We start from the raw sequence: 26,852 nt of genomic DNA on the forward strand, positions 1-26,852 counted from the left end.
GGTAGGAACAGCAGAGGTCTTCCCCAACGACTGATACAGGATCAGATACCATTTCATCTCCCTAATGACTAAGCGCATAATTGAGGGTACTGCAATCTGACCCTAGATCTGTCGTTAAGGGCAACATGTAAAGCCAGATACCGTTCCTACAGTGGCCTGAGTCATCATGTGATCAGACAGAGTATTTTCTGCATTAAAAATAATGTTTTAACAGTGTAAAAACAATACATAAGCAGAGTTAGACGTGATAAATAACAATAGCATGTAACCATCACCTCAACTGAACAGAAAGAGGCTTACATGAAGAGGGGGGGGGGGGTTTATGTGATGCTATAAGGCTGTTAAAGTATGACTAATTATATACATCAATATATATGGCAACATAATCTCTATTTCCTACTCTGAGTCAGTCAGCACTAACTGTTATCATATTCACCCTTTCAAGCCTGCGCCGCACTAAATCTGTGAATCAATGAGCTCTCCAGTAAAGCACTGAGTTTAAATCCTATGGCACTCTCAGATCAGTTTTGGTTAAGACAGCTCAACCTCAATCATAACAGTCCTGTTAAGGAATGACCAGGGGTCAGTTTTAGAGAGTTGTACCTGTTTGCAGTTGTTTTCAAATGTTCCAAAAAGCCTGGAACAAGTCAGAGAGGAATACTTGGACATTACAGTATGTCTGTAGTCAACCACCTATGTCTCGACCAACGATTTATATATACACTAGATGACTGATAGGGGGCTCTGTGTTGAAGCCACTGTACCTCCATCTTGGCACTCCCCCACGGTTATCCAAAATATTGTGGAAGCTAAAGAAATGCATTTATTAATGTCTGCATTTGTTTTTGCCACATGTATTATATTACATACACCTTAATGCATACTTTTATGTGAGCTAAACATACAAATAGAAAATGAAAAAAGAAACACATTTTCCTTAAAGTATAATTTTTTTTTGAGATAAATAATGTTAAGTACCATTTTTTAAATTAATGTTACGGTCCCTACTACAACAACAAAATAATTAAATACATGCAATTTTGTAGTTGAAACATTTAACTGAAATACTATAGAATTCCATGCATTCCTATGGAGGACTGCTCCTACTGGGGAGTGACAATATGGCCGACCGGTAGCTTCCAAGCCTCTCAATGGCCAATACATAGCATCAGCAATCCAGGGTTTATATAGATCATTGATCTCAACAAATGATTTATATACACACTAGATTACTAATTGGGGGCACTAAAGTTGAAGCCACCATGCCTCCATCTTGGTACACCATAATGCATAATTTTAAATTATATTATTTGCGCTAAACATACAAATACAAAATGAAAACAATTATAAAAACATTTTCCTTAAAGTATACTTTGTCCAATTATCTTTTAGCATCAGCAATCAAAGGTTTATATACATCATTGGTCTCGACCAGCGAGCCTTTGCTCTGGGATCGTTTGCTCCTTTCTGATGCACTCCTACTCTGTGAGCGTTGCTCCATCCATTTACAGCTGGGCGCTAGCCTTTACTAACAAATCCAAAACGGAGACCTTTTCAGAACAGAGCTAGATTCAAAACACCCAGCTGGAGGGTTTTCATTGGTAAATAACATTGCGCAAAAAAGGGAAATTACATGTAGTAAAAATGTTAAATGAAAATGATTGTGTGAACAAAGATGAATTCCTCTCCCTTTCCTTCAAAGTGAGGCTTCCCTCTCCTTTTAAAATAACTTGGGACAGTTGGTGAGAATAATAATCCCATCTCAATGCCTATGCTCGAAACAATTTTACAACAGCTATACATTTGTCTGCATATTTAGCAAAATCATTAATATTATGGTTTTAATCACACACACAATTTGGGACGTACAGTACAGCACCCAAAAGGTAAGGCCATATTAGTAACATGAGTTGCCTGGCTGGTCTTGAAGGAATCACCTGTGGTGGCAATTTCCCTCTAAATGATGTTGTTTACTCCAAGTCCCTTCGATAAAAGTGTCTCTTCTTCGATATTCCGGCAGAATATATTGCACAAATGTGTACTGTATAAGCCAATGCCGTATCCATGGTAACAGTTTTGGAGTGCAAGGATCTGGGTAATTTTCATTAGGGCACACACTAACAAACGTTTAGCAACAGAAAACAAAAATTAGTGTTTCTTATTGATTGTCCCTCCCTGTTCCAGACCATTTTCTTCCATTTGGTGGCTAATGAACAGGGCCCTGCTTTGGCTGTATTGAACTATTTTTCTGAGTTCAAGGAGTGTGTGTGTGTTTTTATCTTCCCCACATGGGGACACCATGGGGGTACTGCATGGCTTTGTAACTCCTTGTTCCTTTGTGGTCTCTGTCTATACTGAGACGACTCTGTACTAAAAAAGTGCCTCGATCTCAGAGAGGTTTGGTAGTCTGTTAAAGAGCATCTTGTGACCCTAAAAAAACAAATTCAGCCAGTAAAGCCAAGACACCAACCAACCATCCTTCTCTAAACGTACGTCCAGAAATATGGACACCTCTCACCCCTTTCTCCTTCCCGATACCAGTGAAGGCTGGTGGAGGGAGAAATAGGAGGATGGCTTCCGATTTAAAGTGACATCATCCTCCACTGCCCAATACCCCTTCCTCTCTCCAGCTTTCCTCCTCTCCTTAGGCTCTCTGGGGTCTCTCCTCAGACTGGCTCTTTGTCGGCCCTCCACAACTGCTCTTTGACCTCGAGGGGCAGGGTGTTAAAGAGGTCCTCCTCCACCACCAGGCCGCTCCTCTTCAGCAGCCTGCACTCGCCCAGCTCCACGGGCAGGCACTCCAGACGGTTCCCCCGTAGTTCCAGCTGGGTTAGGCCAGTCAGCTCGCCGAAGCGCGAGGGCAGAGTCTGCAGGCAGTTGTTGCCCAGGTTAAGGGTGCGCAGCTTCTTGCACTGGAACAGATCCGGCGGGAGGGATTCGATCTGACAGGGACAAGGAGGGAGAACAGAGAGAGGATAAAAGTTGAAAAATAGGAGAAAGGTTTATGCTCTTGTATTTGTGTATAGTTTAAATCATACACTGTGTACTAATTATTTAATATAAAGAATACATGTATACCGTACAAGTTTCTAGCTTTAAGTTGTGAAAGGAGCTTAAAGTTTAACTTCTCCCCAGTGCATAGTGAACAGCTATATTTTTAAGAGCAGACTTGGCAAAAGAGGAAATAGAGGAAAATCCGTGCATACTGTTCCCGCCTTAGTTATCCAATCAAAAACCAGTCACACACCAACCCATAAGACTTTAAACCAATCAGAAACAAACCAAAACAATCTGCCCTAAAGCAGGGAGGCAATCGAAGACTGGCATGATACCCTAGCCCAGAATCTAGAATCAATTATTAAGGTAGAGGTACAGACATACAGTGCATTCAGAAAGTATTCAGACCCCTTTACTTTTTTGTTACATTACAGCCTTATTCTAAAATAGATTAAATTGTTGTTTTCCCCCTCATCAATCTACACACAATACCCCATAATGACAAAGCGAAAACAGGTTTAGACATTTTTGCACATTAATTAAAAATAAAATACTGAAATACCTTATTTACATAAGTATTCAGACCCTTTGCTATGAGACTCAAAAGTGTGATCAGGTGCATCCTGTTTCCATTGATCATCCTTGAGATGTTTCTACAACCTGTGGTAAATTCAATTGATTGGATTCCCCTCATCAATCTACACACAATACCCCATAATGACAAATCAAAAACTGGTTTAGAAATTTTTGCAAAAAACTGAAATATCACATGTACATAAGTATTCAGACCCTTTACTAAGTACTTTGTTGAAGCACCTTTGGCAGCGATTACAGCCTTGAGTCTTCTTGGGTATGACGCTACAAGCTTGACACACCTGTATTTGGGGAGTTTATCCCATTCTTCTCTGCAGATCCTCTCAAGCTCTGTCAGGTTGGATGGGGAGCGTCGCTGAACAGCTATTTTCAGGTCTCTCAAGAGATGTTAGATCAGGTTCAAGTCCGGGCTCAGGCTGGGCCACTAAAGGACAATCAGAGACTTGTTCTGAAGCCACTCCTGCGTTGTCTTGGCTGTGTGCTTAGGGTCGTTGTCCTGTTGGAAGGTGACCTTCGCCCCAGTCTGAGGTTCTGAGCACTCTGGAGCAGGTTTTCATCAAAGATCTCTCTGTACTTTGCTTCGTTCATCTTTCCCTCGACCCTGACTAGTCTCCCAGTCCCTGCCGCTGAAAAACATCCCCACAGCATGATGCTGCCATCACCATGCTTCACCGTAGGGATGGTGCCAGGTTTCCTCCAGACGTGACGCTTGGCATTCAGGCCAAAGAGTTCAATCTTGGTTTCATCAGACCAGAGAATCTTGTTTCTCATGTTCAGAGTCCTTTAGGTACCTTTTGGCAAACTCCAAGCAGGCCGTCATGTACCTTTTACTGAGGAGTGGATTCCGTCATGTACCTTTTACTGAGGAGTGGATTCCGTCTGGCCACTCTACCATAAAGGCCTGATTGGTGGAGTGCTGCAGAGATGGTTGTCCTTCTGGAAGGTTCTCCCATCTCCACAGAGGAACTCTGGAGCTCTGTCCGAGTGACCATTGGGCTCTTGGTCACCTCCCTGACCAAGGCCCTTCTCCCCCGATTGCTCGGTTTGTCCGGGCGGCCAGCTCAAGGAAGAGTCTTGGTGGTCCAAACTTCTTCCATTTAAGAATGATGGAGGCCACTGTGTTCTTGGGGACCTTCAATGCTGCATGCATCCGCGCCTCGACACAATCCTGTCTCGGAGCTCTACGGACAATTCCTTTGACCTCATGCTTGGTTTTTGCTCTGACATGCACTGTCAACTGTGGGACCTTATATAGACAGGTGTGTGCCTTTCCAAATCATGTCCAATCAATTGAATTTACCACAGGTGGACTCCAATCAAGTTGTAGAAACATTTCAAGGATGATCAATGGAAACAGGATGCACCCGAGCTAAATTTCGAGTCTCATAGCAAAGGGTCTGAGTACTTAGCTATCTGTTTTTTATTCTTTATACATTTGCAAAAAAATCTAAAAATCTGTTTTTGATTTGTCAGTATGGGGTATTGTGTGTAGATTGATGAGGAAAAAATTACTTTAATCCATTGCAGAATAACACTGTAACGTAAAAAAATTAGGAAAAAAATCAAGGTGTCTGAATACTTTCCGAATGCACTGTACATATTTTATAATGACTGATGCATCATGCCCACACTAACACCTGTTATTAATAGTTCAGTCATCTGTTGGGACAACAGCACAATGAGTGCATCCTATATATATTGTTAATTTAAGCCAATTAGGATCAGAGTAAGCTGATTCACGAGCCTAAAAATAGCCTTATCAAATTACAAATGCTTTTCTTAGCTTCATGCACTGAAGATGTGAAATGGCTGGAGGCGGTTGGGGCTACTCATGCATTGTTGTTCTTCTAGAAAAACTAAAACGTAGAACACTTTAGCACATTGGTGTCCAGCTGCGCACATCGGGTCCTCGTTAGGGCCCACCTGGGAACAACGTTTTACAAATTACACAGCTCATGTAGGTCGATAATGTGCAAATCGCAAAGCGAAGACTCCAGAAAGGGGGGTAAAAACACAGAACACACCAGAGGGGTTCCTTGTAAAAGGGGCTATTTTGGGATGAATACCACCCTGTTTGAGGACTATTCTCAGTGTGGACAAGGGAGTGCAGTAAAGGGTGATTCCACGTTGTGGGAGCGGAAAATAGTTTTGGTATCTCAGATTGTTTTGGCAATTCTCACATATACATTTTATTGGGAGGAAGGAATGCTTTTTACATTGCTATCACACAATTTGTTTAGAAAATCATGATGAAACTGTCATTTTAAGGCCCTTTTTAGACCTATACATGCCTCCTGTAAGACCCTATGATCTGTGAATGTGATAAAGACAACATATTGGTGTCAATATACTACTTATAGTGTGCTATAAAATATGGAGTATGTCTTGATTCTGAAATAAAAATTTCACATTAATTTATTCAACACAAAAAATTGAATGGAAAAATGGATTCAGAGAATTCCCTCTGCTGGTGACTTGCTGAATGTGCAATCCTAAATGGGGGCTGTGATTGGTCAATGTCTGCACCCCCAAATAAATCAAATTAGCATAATAAAAAAATCCCCATACAAATCTGTCAGTTTTAGCTAGAGATATGTTTTTTTGCATTGGATACTCCACCTCCTATGTAACACTTCCACATCTGCGGTGAAAGGTGACGGAGCTAGAGCAGTGTTTGTCAGACCATGAGACATCCCGAAAATCTGTCTTCTCACGAAATTGTCTGTAGCATCCGAACGGTTTAGTCTAGAAACTATTATGACCCCTATATGGAAAGATGACTCTCACGAACACGTACATGTTGGCTTTGTTCTAGGACGCCCACAGGCCTCACAAGACTCGTCTGTAGGTCCCCTGGCACCAGCTGAAAACATTTATGGAAGTGTATATATATATATATATATATGACTCGTTTCAGGAAACTAGGCATATGTCGCACGTCACTACCTCACAGAAGTAGCATTTGAATGTAAACATGTCTTTTTTTTATCAAAATGTGTTTTTTGGCAGAAATGCCTTCTGGAACATGTGAACTTTCATGTACCTTAATAACAAACTTGTATTCTATTCATAAATTACGAGCCTAGTTGGTTTAGCCATGGAAAAAGACAGCAACCTTCCCACTAGCCATGATTGGCTGAGATAATGAGTGGGCTGGACATGCCGAGAGAAGCCTTCTGTCTATTTGAGCCGGTCAGTCTGTGTTGGTAATCCTGTCGAACGCGGCTATTTATTAAATGTATCATGTAGTGGAGCTACATAAGTGTTGCTCTCCACTTTCTGGAGGATCGAGTTTTGAAATCAGTGGAATTAGAGTATGATAGCTAAAGAGATGGCGAAAACACCTGTCTCCGGATTACATCTTCAAACTAAGGGCAACCGTGGCATGGCATCCGTGAGAGGGAGACGCGTCCATCATGCCTGATGATGTATACGGGTAAGATAGTCTAGCTAACTACATTTTCAGATATTAGACGTTTCTAATTTTGACAAAGTGGTTTTATTTCAAGCTAAAGTGTACTATTAGCTAGCTAGCTAGCTAACGTTAGCTTGCTGGCTCCCTAGCTAACGTTGCGTGAATGATGTTATTATTCATTGTCGTTTAACTAGCTAACGTTAGCTGGCTGGCTCATTAGCTAACGTTACGTGTGTGATCTTAGCCTAGCTAGGTTCATTGTTTACCTAGCTAGCTAGATGTATTAAGCTAAAGTGTACTGTTAGCTAGCTAGCTACCGTTAGCTGGCTGGCTCCCTAGCTAATGTTACGTGTATGACGTTATTATTCGTATCCCAGAACCGTTTGCTTTGCTAGTTAGAGCCTAATGTTAGCTAGCTAACATTGAACCTGGTTGATTAGCTCCCAACAGATTCATGCAGGGTAGTAACGACATGATTTGGCACTATGTTCATTGTTGTTGTTTAACTAGCTAACGTTAAGTGGCTGGCTCGTTAGCTAACGTTACGTGACGTGTGTGATCTTCCACGTTGTTTACCTAGCTAGGTTCCTCGAAAATGCAGTGTATGATATACCATTTTGTAGCTCTGAGTCTCTACTTTTATCCAATGTAAAAAAAAAAAAAGCATTTAATATGTTGCTACATAAGACCAAATCCAGGTTGTGAGTCACAAATGGCCAGAGCTATGGCTGAGTCTCCTCACATTTATATTATGAAAATATATGATTTTCAATTATGTAATATGTTTACATTATACTATATATATTATGTATATTTACATGATACATTACATTTAGTTAGTGTTACACTTTCACTTACAAGCAGGGGCGGTGTGTTCATTAGGGCGATATGGGCGACGCACTGCCAAACGGGAAAAGCAAGGGATTTTTTTTCTAATCAATTATATCACGGCAACAGTAGTTATCAGTGTTCTAATCTAGACGTCTGATCTGCCACTAAATGTCCAATCAGGCTAAAGTCGTGCTTCAAATGGCCCCGCCCGTTTTGGGGCGATTTCAGTCAGGTTGAAAATCGCCCAGAAGTCTCTCATAGCCTCTAATGTAAAATCAATTTTTTTCAAATATCAGAGCTTTCAATACAATCTCTATGGGTTTCTGAGGGCTTGCACTTACGCGCTTTCGTCATACGTAACATAACCATGAACGTAACTAAGAAAAGAGCGGGTAGCAGCGTCAATCAATTCACGTACTACTATCAAGATGGCTAGCGTTCAGTGCAACTCGATTGTCTCTTTGAAAGAAGTTCACATCAAAGACCATTCAAAACGAGCTACTGGAGTGTATGCTAGCGGTCATGAGGGAACATATTGTGGAGGAGGTGAAGTCGGCGAACTTCGTAGCTATCCAAGCTGACGAGACCACGGACGTTTCTACACAGACACAGCTGGTGCTGAGGTACATAGATAGCAACCACAAAGTGCAGGAGCGCTTTTTGAGTTCCTTCCCATCTCGGAATCAACCTCAGTCTCAATCGCCAGTGTGCTTTTGGAGAGACTGAACGGTCTTTTTGCCGACGACGAGAAAGTCAAACTCATTGCGCAAGCTACGATGGAGCCAGTGTGATGAGGCGAGAGAAGGCTGGTGTGCAGCAAAGGTACGTGAGCATTTCAAGAATGCCCATTACGTGCATTGCTATGTGCATCAGCTGAATTTTATCATGCAGCAAGCTACTTCTCGCATCAAAAAAGTAACTAGTAAACTAGTCCTCAGCATGCCTGATTTCAATGAGAAAGTCATTGACCGCTTTGCTGCATTGAAAGAGAGAAGAGAACAGTTTCAGTACAAGTAATGTAGCCTCTCTCTCTCTTTGTCCCTCCCTGTCTGTCTCTTTAACACACACACGCCCAAATCAGTTCACAGTTGATGTTGTTTAAAATAGTTATTTTTCATTTAAAAAAAAGTAAAACTTTTTTTTTACAAATCTATACAATTGGCCAGAATATGGTTGTTCATATTTACAAATCTATACAATTGGCCAGAATATGGTTGTTCATTTTTACAAAGCCATACAGATAGCTGTGTTTATCTTTTCTAGAAATTATTTTCAAATTCTGTTTTCAGGCAAAATGTCTATCACTGTTCATTTTCACAAATCTATACAAGAGGGCAGAATATGGAAGTCTATAAAAATTTCCTATTACCAATAACTTGCATCAATGTTTTCAGTAGCCTCTATCAAAAGCTCCTGCTTGCTTGTTGTGAATTATGCTCAGGTGCACATATTTCCAATTCAACCATGAGGCCTTTTTGAAGCAAGTAATGTGTATATCAGTATTGACTTATATGCTGCCCCTGTCTTCATGTTGTTGCTGGACATATCTTTTTTAAAATGTGTGTAGGTCACCTAAATCATCAGAAAAATTGCCCCCCCTGAGAATTTTTTCAGGAGCCGCCACTGCTTACAAGTGTAACTTACAAGAGTTAGCCTACACTAACATTATTCTCAAAACTCTCTAAAAGTCAGAAATTAGTTAGACAAGAATTCACATAAGTCAAAGTTCATGTAAATAATCTCCTTAGACCCATTCAGGAGTTTTGTGAATTGTTTGTATGACAGCATCACCCTGAGGTGTTCTGTACAGAAGACAGTAAACCTTTTCCAGCTATCTGCTTAACAAGGATGAGTTGCATCTAATAGGGTGGGGTGTAGTACACACTGTTCAAAGAGTGACACTGTTTTAGGAGCTTGACTATACTAAATAGTCCTAAAAACTAATTCACCAGACATTTTGACTTCATATTGGCTTGAAAATTATTACATTTTCAGTTACTAAAAAGTAAGTAAGTACAGTACCAAAACAGTTTGCCTTGAAAATCACCCTGAGACAAGCTCTCTTCAGCCAGAAGAGTGACAAACACATTAGCGTAATACAACTTTTAAATGGTGTACTTTTAAAACTCGGGCACATTGCGTTTGTTAACCCACGGTGTGCAATACGTCAGAATGTTTTCCCCTTCTTGAACTCATTTGAAACATATTATTAGCACTAGCAGGGTAGGCTGTTGCTTTCTCAGAATATTGGGCAAACAAACTATTGAAGTGTTAATTTTACCTCAATGGAACTATGGAGACATCTCTGTCTACTACACAAAACTCTACAATGTGTACTCTGCAATATGTACACAAGATCATTAGGGCAATTATCCCTAACATAACCACATACCTGTCTTCATAATTATCCTAAGCCCTACCTTCCTATTATCCAGTGTGAACTATGACCCATTCACATGTGAAAGAAAGAGAGGAAGGTAGAAGGGAGTAGGCCTTTTCAAGAACAAATGTCTAACATTTTCCTGTGACACACAGATAACTGCCTAGACAAGTGTTTTTTGACCATTTAACCTGACCAGGAAATAATCTGGGCCCTAACAAATATAGCTAGATAGAGGAAAGAAGAAAAACTGTGTTAGTTATAGAAGTAGTTCCAAGTGTGTATCGAACATTTTCTCCGGGACACTCAAATACTAGATCTCTACTCACCCTGTTGGCTGTCACAGCAAAGTACTGCAGGTTCTGGAGGAAGCCCACGTCGGCATGTATACTGGTCAGGTTGTTGTGACTCAGGTCCAGGAAGCGTAGTTTGCGGCAGTAGAAGAGCTGGCCCGGGATCTTCTCGATCTTGTTGCGGTTTAGGTAGAGCCTCTCCATGTTCGTCAAGGTGCCGATCTGGATGGGGATATAGGCGATCTGGTTGTACCACAGCTTCAAGCTTACCAGACGGTGCAGGTGCTGGAAGCTGATGATCTCCTCGATGGTCTTGAGGTTGTTGTCCTTCAGGTCGATCTCCTGCAGGTTGTGCAGGCTGAAAATGGAGTGTGGGATGCGTTCCAGGTCGCAGCGCAACAGCTCCAGCTCTGTCAGGTTTACCATCTTCTTCAGGCTGTTGAGCACCATCAGCTTGGTGCCCTCGTTGTTGATTGACAGCTTCTGGAGGTGGACCCCAACGTCCGTCACCACCTGAGGCAGCTTGGTCAGGTTACTCTTCAGACGGAGCACTTTGAGCCTCTTGAGCTCTCGTAGCCCGTCGATGACAATGTAGCGGTTGTTCTCTGCGCTCAGGTTCCCTGTGAGGTGCAGCTCGCTCAGGTTCTTCAGGCTGTAGATCCATAGAGGGATCTCCTTGATGTCGGTGAACTTGATGTGGAGGGACTTAAGGTTCTCCCTCAGAAAGGCCAAAGCTGGGGCCTCAATTTTTGCCGGTGTGTGGTAGAGCCACATCTCTCTCAGGCTGACTAGCTGGGCAATGATGGGGGGGATGGTGACATCAGGGATGAGCTCCAGCTTGAGCACCTCCAGTTCTATTAGGTCAAACACAGTTTCAGGGATTCCGTTAAGCATGAACAAGTGCAGCTCCAGTTTCTCTTGGGAGTTCTTGGTGATGCGTTGCCGCAGCTTGTCCAGCGTCCACTCGTTGTTGAGGTTCAGCTGACGCAGTTTGTTCTCGCTAACCTCCGACAGGAAGACAGCAAAGCGTTTGGAGTAGAGCGGGTCATACTGGTCGATCATATGCAACATGAAGGCAAAGTCGTTTTTCACATCGGGTATGTCGCTGTACCTGCTCTCCTCGCGGATCGACTCAAAGGAGTAGCGCTTAAGCGAGCGGCTGAGCATCCAGCAGAGGGTGTACATGCAGATGAGACCGTAAATCCCCACCAGGCTGATATAGAAACAGGCCAGGATCTTGAAGAGCGTGGCCAGGGGGTGAGCACAGTGGTACATCCTATAGCCCGTCAGCTTCTCAATGTCCACTGTGCAGATCACACTGAACTTGATGTAGTGCACATAGTAGGCCGTGTAGCAGATGATCAGGATGAACTTTATGACTTTGATGATGGTCTGGCGGATGTAGAGCCGGTAGACGATGTCCCCTTCTTCGACGTGGATCCGGAACTTCTTGACCTTCTCGAAAAGAGCTTTGGCCTGCTCGCCTTCCTTCTTGTCCAGGACACCTGTGTCGGAGCGGTCAACAATGCCCTGCTCGATGCGGGACTTGGTCCTTTGGAGCATGGGCTCGCTGGCCTCCACATCCTCGCTGATGCATGACGCCTTCTTGTCCATGGTACCGTTCATCTTCCCCAGAGGCTTGGGGTCACTCTCCTCCACTACCGTCTCAGACAGAGCCCTGGTGGTCCAGGGCGAGTCAAAACACTTGAGCAGGATGGACACAAAGTGCTCCAGTTTGGAGCTAGTCCGGGGGAACTTGAACCAGAAGTTACTGCAGGCCAGGAAGATGAGGGTGTGCAGTAGCACCAGGTAGGGGAAGTACTTGGCGAACCAGTGCAGCTTGTTCTCATAGCAGACCGCGTCAATGTAGTTGTACTGGTGCCGGTCGAGGTCATACTGGATGCCTTTTGGCTCTGAGTCAAAGGAGTCACGGAAGCTCATATTGAGGTACTCACAGGATTTGTTGACCACCCACTTGCAGGGCAGGCAGATCATCTTGTCCTGGGTTACCTGTAGTGTGCCCCCAAACACGGCGATCATGAGCATGACAATGGAGATGTAGTCTGTGAAGACGTCCCACCATGGCTTCAGGATGCGGTACGCCGGCTGGGTGTCAGCAAAGTATCGGAGCTCTGTGATGGGGATCATGATGGTTTACCTATGGAGAGGGAGCGAGACAAAATGTAATGCAATACATTTACATTGCCACAAGTATATACTTCAAAGTTCATTAGAGTAAAAGCTTCAAAGATATCCTCCAACATGCTTTATCTCGAATTACAAAACATAGCTCATCAAATTGAACAGGATTGCACAATAAAGTCAGAATTATTTTCATTTTGGGGAGATACGTCATGTGTCAGCATGCGTTAGGGCTGGGCCATATACCATATTTTACGATATACCGGTATTGATGCACGGACCGGTTTGGGTTCTTCTATAACGGTATTTGAATGTTTGGTTTGTTAAATGTGATACGCTGTGTGTAATGTGCATCTTTATAGGTTACTTCGCTACTTAAGTCATCTCTCTCCGCTTTCTCTCTCTCTCCGTGCCGCTTTCCACACAGACCTAGCCCCACTCCCTGTCACTCAAGGAGCACATTTGTTGTTCCTCAACCACGAGACACTTGCGTTCAAATCTCTGCATGATCAATGCAGCGCATGCAACAATGTTGATGACAAAGATGCTGTTTTCACTTTGCTTCTTAATATAAATCCACTAGCGTTCTACAATTTCACTATTAGTTTGTGTTTCTTATATCTGCAAACAGCTAATTTGTATTTTCCTAGCAAATTGGACCTAAATCTTGTTAGCCGCTAATCCCTAGCTAGCTAATAAATGTACTGAGTCAGAGCAAACGTAACTAGCTATACAGCCTGATAATACCAGTGATGGTGTAGACCTACAGTACCAGTCAAAAGTTGACACACCTACTAATTCACGGGTTTTTCTTTATTTCTACTATTTTCTACATTGTAGAATAATAGTGAAGACATCAAAACTATGAAATAACACATGGAATCATGTAGTAACCAAAACAAAGTGTTAAACAAATCAAAATATATTGTATATTCTTCAAATAGCCACCTTTTGCCTTGACAGCTTACGCACACTCTTGGCATTCTTCATGAGGAATGCTTTTCCAACAGTCTTGAAGGAGTTCCCACATATGCTGAGCACTTGTTGGCTGCTTTTCCTTCACTCTGCGGTCCAACTCATCCCAAACCATCTCAATTGGGTTGAGGTTGGGTGGTTGTGGAGGCCAGGTCATCTGATGCAGTACTCCATCACTCTCCTTCTTGGTCAAATAGCCCTTACACAGCCCGGAGGTGTGTTGGGTCATTGTCCTGTTGAAAAACCAATGATAGTCCCACTAAGCGCAGATGGGATGGCGTATTGCTGCAGAATGCTGTGGTAGCCATGCTGGTTAAGTGTGCCTTGAATTCTGAATAAATCACAGACAGTGTAACCAGCAAAACATCCCCACACCATCACACCACCTCCTCCTCCATGCTTCACGGTGGGAACCACACATGCGGAGATCATCCGTTCACCTACTCTGCGTCTCACAAAGACACAGTGGTTGGAACCAAAAATCTCAAATTTGGACTCATCAGACCAAAGGACAGATTTCCACCGGTCTAATGTCCATTGCTCGCATTTCTTGGCCCAAGCAGGTCTCTTCTTCTTATTGGTGTCCTTTAGTATTGGTTTCTTTGCAGCAATTCGACCATGAAGGCCTGATTCACGCAGTCTCCTCTGAACAGTTGATGTTGAGATGTGTCTGTTACTTGAACTCTGTGAAGCATTTATTTGGGCTGCAATCTGAGGTGCAGTTAACTCTAATTAACTTATCCTCTGCAGCAGAGGTAACTCTGAGTCTTCCTTTCCTGTGGCGGTCCTCATGTAAGCCAGTTTCATCATAGCGCTTGATGGCTTTTGCGACTGCATTTGAAGAAACTTTCAAAGATCTTGAAATTTTCCGGATTGACTGACCTTCATTTCTTAAAGTAATGATGGACAGTCGTTTCTCTTTGCTTATTTGAGCTGTTCTCTACATAATATGGACTTGGTATTTTACCAAATAGGGCTATCTTCTGTATACCACCCCTACCTTGTCACAACACAACTGATTGGCTCAAACGCATTAAGAAGGAATGAAATTCCACAAATTAACTTTTAACAACGCACACCTGTTAATTGAAATGCATTCCAGATTACTACCTCTTGAAGCTGGTTGAGATAATGCCAAGTGTGTGCAAAGCTGTCATCAAGGCAAAGGTTGACTACTTTGAAGAACCTAAAATCTAAAATACATTTTGATTTGTTTAACACTTTTTTGGTTACTACATGATTCCATGTGTTATTTCATAGTTTTGATGTCTTCACTATTATTGTACAATGTAGAAAATAGTAAAACAAATAGAGAAAAACCCTTGAATGAGTAGGTGTGTCCAAACCTTTGACTGGTACTGCAGGTTTTTTGTGCAACAGGATCTTCTAAATGAGAGGTATACGCAAAGCAAGAATGTGTTAGCTATATGAAGTAGCTATGATAAAACATTCAATGTAGCCAAAGATTATAGGGTCCACTAGGAAACACTTGTCAACATTTTGGTTCCTACACTGTCACAATAACTCCTCCCTGGCATTTTAATTTGTTGTCATGTCAAACACTTTAAAGTGCCCACTATTATATTCTAACTATAGAAATAGAATAATCATTATATTTCCATGATTCCAACAGTTTACCCAAGTGTTTTGCTTTAAATCACAAGTCAAATCGCAATTGCAACATTTGGTTAAAAATAAGGCCTAGATTGTTTGCCCATATAGTGCAGCCTTATGTGGCAGTGTGAAATGATCTCAAATGAGTGCAGGAAATTCGGAAATGGATGAAAATGCAGCAAATTATTTTTGGTTGAAGTTGAATTGAACAGTATAATGGAGAAAGACCAATTGAAATCATTTAGAATTTATGTGTTGCCACCCCAGGTTCAAACACTACCCATAAAGAAAATGTTGAACTTTTATTATTCAAAAACATCAAAATACCGTCATACTGTCCAATTTTTTTTAAATACCATGAAATTATATTTTGGCCATATCGCCCAGCCCTAGCATGCGTTCTCTCAATTAACCTTATAAGCTTTCTTCAACCACTTTCATTTTTCAGTACAAGTGCTACAGCTAAACACACAAAACCAACTCCCTGTGTGTGGTTGCTTTGTTGGGGCTCCAGTGAACTAAACCACACAGACCTCCTACGTATATTAAATGTGACTTCCTTTGCAATGTTATGAGTCAGCTAATCTCAGCACCCAGAACCAAATCAGCTACATGGGCCTTATTCAAAACAGACCGTTCATTACATTCAACTATGTCGAATACAACAACTCCACAATTGCGCCAATTATTATATATTCTCATCTAGTGCGATCAGTCACGATACCAGAATTTAGACTTTGATACCGATACCAGGTTTAGTATCACAATACTCGATACCATCACAAGACTCTATCCCACCGCAAAAAAACAAAGTATATTAGCCAAAGTCACAGAATGGCACTGTGATCCAGACCAATGAACTCAGCTACTGCTCTGTTCAATCGTTGAGCATCTTTTGAGTTCAATATCATTACATTTTTCAAAGACAGCCATGTATGCATTATGAATCAATTATACAATCAATTTGACTTTGTTTTTACCATTCTATTTACATAATGGTAATAATTTATTTGAATGGTAAATCTTTATTGATAAACTGGGTAAATCAATACGTAGCCAAGGCCTATTCACAATACAGGTGAATGCATATTCGTTAGGAGTGTGTGCATGCACTGAGTTATTGAGCTTGTTTTGGTTGATATTCATGGGGCTTCAGATTACAAACAAACAATCTGTCCCTTCCATTTCAGACATTGTATTGTACTGATCAACAACATTTGCATAGAAGTAGCTTATTTTATAAAAGTGTGCGCTGTCTCTTTAACCGGTAATGACGTCATTCACAGGCAAGCGGTCGGAGCCCTATTCACAAATAGTCAGTTGCTGAGGCAATGTATCATCTTTGTGAGAGAGAGACCGACTAAGTGAAAAAATTAAGTTTTGGTGGCAGTCAGCATATTATCACAAACAAAGTACTACGGTAGTGAATTGATGTTAGCTTCAGCTGTAAGCTAGCAAGGAGTGTAGCCTACAAAGCTAGAATCTACCGGAATCTTCTTGCATTGTAAAGTGTTCTAGCCTGTATGGATAGTGGAGGCTCTTCAGAGGTGTAAGGGGAGGACCATTCTACTCAGTGAATTTCAGAAAATAAATCAATAATGAAACATTCAAAGTGATCCTTTTTAGATAAAACTATACTAAATATACATACAGAGCATTCGGAAAGTATTCAGACCCCTTTACTTTTTCCACATTTTGTTACGTTACAGCCTTATTCTAAAATGGATTAAAATAAAACCTTTTCCTCAATCTACACACAATACCCCATAATGACAAAGCGAAAACAGGTTGACATTTTTGCACATTTATAAAATAAAATAAAAACTGAAATACCTTATTTACATAAGTATTCAGACCCTTTGCTATGAGACTCAAAATTGAGATCAGGTGCATCCTGTTTCCATTGATCATCCTTGAGATGTTTCTACAACTTGATTGGAGTCCACCTGTGGTAAATTCAATTGATTGGACATGATTTGGAAAGGCACACACCGGTCTATATAAAGGTCCCACAGTTGACAGTGCATGTAAGAGCAAAAACCAACCCATAAGGTTGAAGGGATTGTCTGTAGAGATCCGAGACAGGATTGTGTCAAGGCACAGATCTGGGGAAAGGTACCAAAAAATGTCTGCAGAATTGAAGGTCCCCAAGAACACAGTGGCCTCCACCAAGACTCTTCCTAGAACTGGCCTCTCGGCCAAACTAAGCAATCGGGGAAGAAGGGCCTTGGTCAGGGAGGTGACCAAGAACCTGATGGTCACTCTGATAGAGCTCCAGAGTTCCTCTATAGAGATGGGAGAACCTTCCAGAAGGACAACCATCTCTGCAGCACTCCACCAATCAGGCCTTTATGGTAGAGTGGCCACATGGAAGCCACTTCTCAGTAAAAGGCACATGACAGCCCGCTTGGAGTTTGCCAAAAGGCACCTAAAGACTCTCAGACCATGAGAAACAAGATTCTCTGGTCTGATGAAACCATGATTTAACTCTATGGCCTGAATGCCAAGCGTCATGTCTGGAGGAAACCTGGCACCATCCCTACTGTGAAGCATGGTGGTGGCAGCATCATGCTGTGGGGATGTTTTTCAGCGGCAGGGACTGGGAGACTAGTCAGGGTCGAGGGAAAGATGAACGGAGCAAAGTACAGAGAGATCCTTGATGAAAACTGGCTCCAGAGCGCTCAGGACCCCAGACTGGGGCGAAGGTTCACCTTCCAACAGAACAATGACCCTAAGCACACAGCCAAGACAACGCAGGAGTGGCTTCAGGACAAGTCTCTGAATGTCCTTGAGTGGCCCAGCCAGAGCCCGGATGGTGCCAGGTTTCCTCCAGACCCGATCGAACATCTCGAGAGACCTGAAAATAGCTGTGCATCAACGCTCCCCATCCAACCTGACAGAGCTTGAGAAGATCTGCAGAGATACAGTTGGTGACATTGTTGGATAGTTGAGATGGTGAATAGTAATAGTTGAGCATTCTTAGGATATTACTAAATTCAAATTAGTTTCTTCAACCTACAGGAGACGGAGGAGGTATATTACAGTGGCTTGCGAAAGTATTCACCCCCCTTGGCATTTTTCCTATTTTGTTGCCTTACAACCTGGAATTTAAATGGATTTTTGGGTGGTTTGTGTCATTTGATTTACACAACATGCCTACCACTTGGAAAATGCAACATATTATTTTATTGTGAAACAAACAAGAAATAATATTTTTAAAACAAATCTCTGGAAGACAAACAGGTTTCCCTCAAGAATTTCCCTATATTTAGCGCCATCCATCATTCCTTCAATTCTGACCAGTTTCCCAGTCCCTGCCGATGAAAAACATCCCCACAGCATGATGCTGCCACCATAACCCAACCCTGATCTGTACTTCTCCACAACTTTGTCCCTGACCTGTTTGGAGAGCACCTTGGTCTTCATGGTGCCCCTTGCTTAGTAGTGTTGCAGACTCTGGGGCCTTTCAGAACAGGTGTATATATACACTGAGATCATGTGACAGATCTTGTGACACTTAAATAAAGTCCAACTGTGCGCAATCTAACTAATTATGTGACTTCTGAAGGTAATTGGTTGCACCAGATCTTATTTAGGGGGTTCATAGCAAAGGGGGTGAATACATATGCACGCACCACTTTTCCGTTCTTTATTATTTTTTTGAAAAAAGTTATTTTTTTCATTTCACTTCACCAATTTGGACTATTTTGTGTATGTCCATTACATGAAATCCGAATAAAAATCCATTTAAATTACAGGTTGTAATGCAACAAAATAGGAAAAAGTCCAAGGGGGATGAATACTTTTGCAAGGCACTGTATATTGTTTTCTTGGTTTTAAAACGTTATTTTTGTGACGAGTTAGTGCCACTTATTTCAATTTGCCATGCTAACTTTTGTAGCAATAGCTAGCTAGCTACCAGAGTACCGTTTTCTCCGCCGTTTTCTCACTAACGACAATGTAGTGGATTTTTATGTTGAAGAACCCCTTTCATTGCCCACATCAGATTCAAGCTTCTAGGAAAAAGCCACATCGATCATGTAATGGACGAATGTCTGCATATTCAAACTGCGCAACACAACAAGAAGCTAAGAAGATACTGCATTTTTGGGTATGCAACAGTTGGCTTTAAGGGGGCAAGATGAGAGGGAAAGTTCAGGCAGGTTGTCAGGTAAGTGGATGATCAGGGCTTTATTCAGGAACGTTTCTTGGGCTACTGTGATGTGTCAAGTGGGCAAGATGTGCAGTCTGTATTTGACTTTGTGAATTCTGAGATGTGAATTTAGTGAATTCAACAGTTTAGCTTCATGGAGAAACTTGTTGCCCAAACCTATGATGGCGCTGCTGTAATGGAATGTATCTGGTATTTGTCCCCTCCTGTTCCCTGATTAAGAGAGGATGACCACTCCACTCCACTACCAGTGTCAACTCTCTCCTGATATGAACTGAAGCCATGTCTCATGTGCCCGCTCATCCACTGGCACATTGAATGTTTCCTCTCCAAGCACTGTGAGTAGCCCTGTCAATCCTCCTAAATTTTACAATACCCTTCACAAAAATGAGTAATCATTGTGACTCGTACTTTACAAACACAAAGTTATAAAAGGACAAGCCCATCAGTTAGGCAAACTTGACATTGTAAGGAAGGAGAGCTTTTGAGAACTTTGGCCTTTAAAAATCAATTAAAAAAGAAAACAGGGACTGGCTGTAAGAGTGAACATGTTTCTTCCGGTTTACTTTCTGAAGACATATTACTCAATATGGGAGGTTTAATGACGGTATTTATGGGCCAATAGCTAAATGTCATAGACAGCCTGTCTGATTATAATAAAACCAATGCTGAATCCATTAACATAGCTTGTTTTGCCAGAAAAGGCTCACATCCTCATGGTGTTCCATCTGTTATGTCTAGCTCAGCTGTAGTCTAACTGTATCCTCTCCACCAGTGATATTTTATCTCCCAGACAGCACAGACATGGAAAAACATAAGGTTACTTGCGTAACCCTGGTTCTCTGATATTATGAGTGAGATACAGTACCAGTCAAAACTTTGGACACCTACTCATTCAAGGGTTTGTCTTTATTTTTACTATTTTTTACATTGTAGAATAATAGTGAAGACATCAAAACTGTGAAATAACACATATGGAATCATATAGTAACCAACAAAGTGTTAAACAAATCAAAATATATTTTATATTGAGATTCTTCAAATAGCCACCCTTTGCCTTGATGACAGTATGGCGATAGCCAGGGTTGGGGAGTAACTGATTAATGTAATCGGATTATAAAAAAATAACTAATCAGTTACGTTACCAGCAAAAAATATTGTAATCAAATTACAGATTCTTTTGAAAAACTAGATTACTTCTTGGATTACTTTTAAATTCAGAAAGGATGTTTGCGGGAAAAAAAGACACCTTTCTGTTTTCTCAACGACATCAATTCAGCTTTGGAAAAAAGGCACAAGTTGAAGTTTGTTTCAGAGATCATGGATCCTTTTTGCCTTCTTCTAATTCCTCTTAAGGGGAAAGTAATCCAAAAGTAATGGAAAGTAAATCAGATTACATTACTTAGTTTGGGTAATCCAAAACAGGTAACTAGTAACTGATTACATTTAGAAAGTAACCTACCCAACCGTGATGACAGCTGCCAGGACTTATCGTAAGCACGGTTGTAACTGCCGACCGAAAAAAATCACTGGTCATCGAGGGGCTCAAAGATGAGGAAGGAAAGAATAAGGCATCACCCAATTCTCCTGGGTGTGTCGCTGCAGTAAGTCAGTCTGGATAGATGCCGGAAGCAGACTGTCCCGGGACAGAGCAGCCAGCACCATGACGTAAGACGTCCGGCAATATAGCCGAAGGAAGAAGGAAACACCTGCAGCGCAGTATTCCTAATCCTGGGCTGTAGGACAGCTACATAACTGGTATGTCTTGGCTCTGCTTCATGGAGGAGCGTTGTCAAGAGCAAACATAGCTCCTCAGCCACTCGCTCCCGTAAGCTGGGGAGGCAAGGCAGGCAGTGGCCCGGTTGCGTTGTCTGGGGCTCTGACAGCTGGGGCTCTTAGCTTCCTTGAGGCAAACTGGTACTGCGGGGAGCAGTTATCTTAAATCGGGGCTGTATGGGACTGGAGTCTTTTCCCGTCGTATAGATCCCTTGACGGGTGCTGAGCCACTACAGGGGACGGCCACTCGATGTCCAGTCTGGCCACGGCCCGCTTGCAGACATAAAGGAGCCCAAACTCCACTGGAGGAGGTATGCTGGCCTGAGAGTCCCCATCTCCTGCGCTATCTCAAGGATCTCCATGATTTTAATCCCATCGTCATCCCCTAACTCACCTTCCCCTGACACCACGTCGTCAGACACTGAGGGGAGGGAGTCGAGGCTATCCATGACCCAACTGACTCACCCCAACTGGGCTTGGTTGCGGAGAACTGAGCCTCAGAGGCAGTCTGCAGTGCTCACCGGACTCAGGGTCCTCGAGCGCATCCTGGTCATGTTCCTTCCCCAAGCAAATTATGCATAGAGGGTGGGAATCTTTCCCCGCAATCATCTAGCCGCAAGCACAAGAACGTGGGGGTTTAAGCGCTGGGAAAGGCTCGTCCTGGGACAGGATAGAAGTGGCCATTGCGAGGGACAAGGCTTGCTAGGAGGACTGACAACAACGTGTAGACAGCATAGGCTAGCTAGTTAGAAGCCCAAGGTTGGTGACTAGCAAATAGTAGCTTGTGTAAACGGCGTACCAAGCTAGCTAGTTAGGAGTCTTGTGGCTAATAGCTAGCAATATTGAGCACCGTATAATGCTATAGCCACGAGGCTAGTGGGGCGTTAGCTAGCTAGAAGCTACCTCGGGGTGAAGGTGTGCCGTGGCTAGCTCAGTGCTGGCCAAGTTAGCCTTCAGAAAGAGTGCTTTTCCAACCGAAGGTGCTGTGAAGCCTGAGAGGGTCGGTCTAGTTAACACAACAGGTGAATGTAGACGAGAAAAGGGTGCTCACAATGCTACCATGTTGCAGGTAGGGTATGCTAGCGAAGTTAGCTTGCTCTCAGCAAGGTAGCCAAGTTAGCCTTGCAGCGTGGGCTAACCGAGTCTCAGTAGCTAGCAGAGACTGAGAAGTAGAAAATAATTTTCGAAACTAAAACAAAAACCTTCCGGTTAGTACTCAACCTCTCGACAGGGTCTGAAGACCTATGCTCGGCAGCGATATCCTTCAGGGTTCACTTCTGAGCAGTTAAGCAGGCAAACAGGTATCCAGTCGATCTGAGGCGAGCTAGAGTAGTGACACTATTCGTGAGGAAGAGAAGCAAGAATAACCAGAGGTCGGGAGAATGTCTCCTTTTATAGAAGTGAGGGTCTCACCTCATTCGCCACTCTACCTGTCTGTCTCCAACAGATGCTTTTGATAGGTACTTCCTTTTTGTCATTTAGCAGACGCTCTTATCCAGAGTGACTTACAGGAGCAATTAGGGTTAAGTGCCTTGCTCAAGGGCACAGACAGATCTTTCACCAAGTCGGCTCGGGGATTAGAACCAGCGACCTTTCGGTTACTGGCACAACGCTCTTAACTACTAAGCTACCTCCCGCCCCATGAGAGTAGGCGGTCGTAGCGAACCCTCACGTGAGACGATCCATTTATTAGGACATTGTTTGGGCCAAGAGTTTTTACTGATCACGTGACCTGACTAGTGAAAAACTCTCGACACTGGTCAGGACAAGCGGTCAGAAAAACCATTTGTCCTGAGCCATTAATACTACTACTATGGTCTACTGGGAAAACCACCCGTTTAATAGGACATTCCTTGGGAAATGAATCATTAGTCAGGTACACAAAGTGCTCTGCATTTGTACTGTTTAACCCAGACACGCTACTTAATGAAAATAACTCATAAACTGAGATCATAGTGAAGCTTAGAGTGCCTACCCTCAGCAGAACAACCCCTCCCAGTATCACATGCAAATTTCAGACATCAGCTATCTAATCAGTTGAAAGAGATTTCCCGTTTCCTTTCTGTATGTGTGAGGTCAGTTGGGCTGGACTGGGTGTAGACTTTAGTTTTTAGCTCCCTCTCTCCATGTGCCCCTCCCCTTCTACCTACACAAACTAACAGAAAGAGAATAAAGGAATGTGGTCAATGGACGCTCACAAAAGAGCCTCATCCAGTCCAAACCAGTCAGACGAAGCCATCTTAAGTCTCTCTATTTCTTTGGATCGCTGCCCTCTCTTACAGTAGCTCCCAGTTCGTCAGAAGTCTAGTTCAAACACTCCGACTGAGACCGAACAAAAACAAGTTTGTTTCTCTCTCTACAGTGTCAATTTTTTTCATTTTCCCTCCGTAGCACGAACCAAGTAGCCTATAAAGTGAAGTCTTTGTTTGCACAGATTTCAAGTCATGGTAGCATGACTTCTAGGTTTGCGTCAGAGTGCATCAATAATTAATAATGTGTGCCAGCCTACTGGGTGACTCAAACAGCCCGTTATACAGCTGCTCAGTTCACAGTGCACTATCTGGCAGATCTGACACTGTAAGGGCAGTTCACATGGATCACTATACGGCAGCTTGATAAATCATTCCCGTTTGCCCCTGGGGGTCAGAGTAACCTAGATGTTTCCAGTCTGTCCAGGATCAGACATTATTAAAAAAAATATGGAGATCCACCCAACGACAGTACACCCAAAATCCTTTCTCCCTTCCTTCTGGAGTTATATATATATATATATATACACACATAACACACACACACACACACACACACACACATACAGTTGAAGTTAGAAGTTTACATACACTTAGGTTGGAGTCATTAAAACTTGTTTTTAAACCACTCCACAAATGTCTTGTTAACAAACTATAGTTGTGGCAAGTCGGTTAGGACATCTACTTTGTGCATGACACAAGTAATATTTCCAACAATTGTTTACAGACAGATTATTCACTGTATCACAATTCCAGTGGGTCAGAAGTTTAAATACATATAAATATAAGTTGACGGTGCCTTTAAACAGCTTGGAAAATTCCAGAAAATGATATCATGGCTTTAGAAGCTTCTGATAGTCTAATTGACAATTTGAGTCAATTGGAGGTGTACCTGTGGATGTATTTCAAGGCCTACCTTCAAATTCAGTGCCTCTTTGCTTGACATCATGGGAAAATCAAAAGAAATCAGCCAAGACCTCAGAAAAAAAATGGTAGACCTCCACAAGTCTGGTTCATACTTGGGAGCAATTTCCAAACACCTGAAGGTACCACATTCATCTGTACAAACAATAGTATGCAAGTATAAACACCATGGGACCACACAGCCATCATACCGCTCAGGAAGGAGACGTGTTCTTTCTCCTAGAGATGAACGTACTTTGGTGCAAAAAGTGCAAATCAATCCCAGAACAACAGCAAAGGACCTTGTGAAGATGCTGGAGGAAACAGGTTCAAAAGTATCTATATCCACAGTAAAATGAGTCCTATATCGACATAACCTGAAAGGCCGCTCAGCAAGGAAGAAGCCACTGCTCCAAAACCGCCACAAAAAAGCCAGACTACGGTTTGCAACTGCACACAAAGATCATACTTTTTGGAGAAATGTCCTCTGGTCTAATGAAACAAAAATAGAACTGTTTGGCCATAATGACCATCGTTATGTTTGGAGGAAAAAGGGGGAAGCTTGCAAGCCGAAGAACACCATCCCAACCGTGAAGCACGGGGGTGGCAGCATCATGCTGTGGGGGTGCTTTGCTGCAAGAGGGACTGGTGCACTTCACAAAATAAATGGCATCATGAGGAAGGAATATTATGTGGATATATTGACGCAACATCTCAAGACATCAGCCAGGAAGTTAAAGCTTGGTCGCAAATGGGTCTTCCAAATGGACAATGACCGCAAGCATACTTCCAAAATTGTGGCAAAATGGCTTAAGGACAACAAAGTCAAGGTATTGGAGTGGCCATCACAAAGCCCTGACTTCAATCCTATAGAAAATGTGTGGGCAGAACTGAAAAAGCGTGTGCGAGCAAAAAGGCCTACAAACCTGACTCCGTTACACCAGCTCTGTCAGGAGGAATGGGCCAAAATGTACCCAACTTATTGAGGGAAGCTTGAGGAACTCTACCCGAAACATTTGACCCAAGTTAAACAACTTAAAAGCAATGCTACCAAATACTAATTGAGTGTATGTAAACTTCTGACCCACTGGGAATGTGATGAAAGAAATAAAAGCGGAAATAAATCTACTATTATTCTGACATTTCGCATTCTTAAAATAAAGTGGTGATCCTAACTGACCTAAGACAGGACATTTTTACTAGGATTAAATGTCAGGAATTGTGAAAAACTGAGTTTAAATATATTTGGCTAAGGTGTATGTAAACTTCCGACTTCAACTGTATACACACACACACACACACACTACCGTTCAAAAGTTTGGGGTCACTTAGAAATGTCCTTGTTTTTGAAAGAAAATGAATTTCTTTGTCCATTAAAATAACATCAAATTGAGCAGAAATACAGTGTAGACATTGTTAATGTTGTAAATGGCTATTGTAGCTGGAAACGGCTGATTTCTTATGGAATATCTACATAGGCGCACAGAGGCCCATTATCAGCAACCATCAGTCCTGTGTTCCAATGGCACGTTGTGTTTTCTAATCTAAGTTTATCATTTTAAAAAGGCTAATTGATCATTAGAAAACCCTTTTGCAATTATGTTAGCACAGCTGAAAACTGTTGTGCTGATTATAGAAGCAATAAAACTGGCCTTCTTGAGACTAGTTGAGTTTCTGGAGCATCAGCAATTGTGGGTTTGATTACAGGCTCAAAATGGCCAGGAACAAATAACTTTCTTCTGAAATTCATCAGTCTATTCTTGTTCTGAGAAATGAAGGCTATTCCATGCGAGAAATTGCCAAGAAACTGAAGATCTTGTACAACGCTGTGTACTACTCCCTTCACAGAACAGCGCAAACTGGCTCTAACCAGAATAGAAAGAGGAGTGGGAGGCCCCGGTGCACAACTGAGCAAAAGGACAAATACACTGCTCAAAAAAATAAAGGGAACACTAAAATAACACATCCTAGATCTGAATGAATGAAATAATCTTAAATACTTTTTTCTTTACATAGTTGAATGTGCTGACAACAAAATCACACTAAAAATGATCAATGGAAATCAAATGTATCAACCCATGGTGGTCTGGATTTGGAGTCACCCTCAAAGTTAAAAGTGGAAAACCACACTACAGGCTGATCCAACTTTGATGTAATGTCCTTAAAACAAGTCAAAATGAGGCTCAGTAGTGTGTGTGGCCTCCACGTGCCTGTATGACCTCCCTACAACGCCTGGGCATGCTCCTGATGAGGTGGCGGATGGCTCCTGAGGGATCTCCTCCCAGACCTGTACTAAAGCATCCGCCAACTCCTGGACAGTGTGTGGTGCAACGTGGCGTTGGTGGATGGAGCGAGACATGATGTCCCAGATGTGCTCAATTGGATTCAGGTCTGGGGAACGGGCGGGCCAGTCCATAGCATCAATGCCTTCCTCTTGCAGGAACTGCTGACACACTCCAGCCACATGAGGTCTAGCATTGTCTTCCATTAGGAGGAACCCAGGGCCAACCGC

The 26,852-nt window shown here is 42.4% G+C and overlaps 1 protein-coding gene across 1 annotated transcript in view; it reads right to left on the bottom strand.

Moving 5' to 3' along the window:
* Window positions 1-881: 881 nt before the first annotated feature.
* The window catches only part of LOC121541429 (volume-regulated anion channel subunit LRRC8A-like), a 31,630-nt gene continuing 5,659 nt past the window's right edge, over window positions 882-26,852 (bottom strand). The window contains exons 2-3 of the mRNA XM_041850428.1: window positions 10,547-12,668; window positions 882-2,942 (exon numbers count right to left, since the gene is read on the bottom strand). Of these exons, the coding sequence (XP_041706362.1) occupies window positions 2,667-2,942; window positions 10,547-12,658 (2,388 nt within the window). The 5' untranslated portion in view covers window positions 12,659-12,668 and the 3' untranslated portion in view covers window positions 882-2,666. The remainder of the gene's footprint in view (window positions 2,943-10,546; window positions 12,669-26,852) is intronic.

This window comes from Coregonus clupeaformis, chromosome 27 (assembly GCF_020615455.1).
Source record: "Coregonus clupeaformis isolate EN_2021a chromosome 27, ASM2061545v1, whole genome shotgun sequence".
NCBI classification, from domain to species: Eukaryota; Metazoa; Chordata; class Actinopteri; order Salmoniformes; family Salmonidae; genus Coregonus; species Coregonus clupeaformis.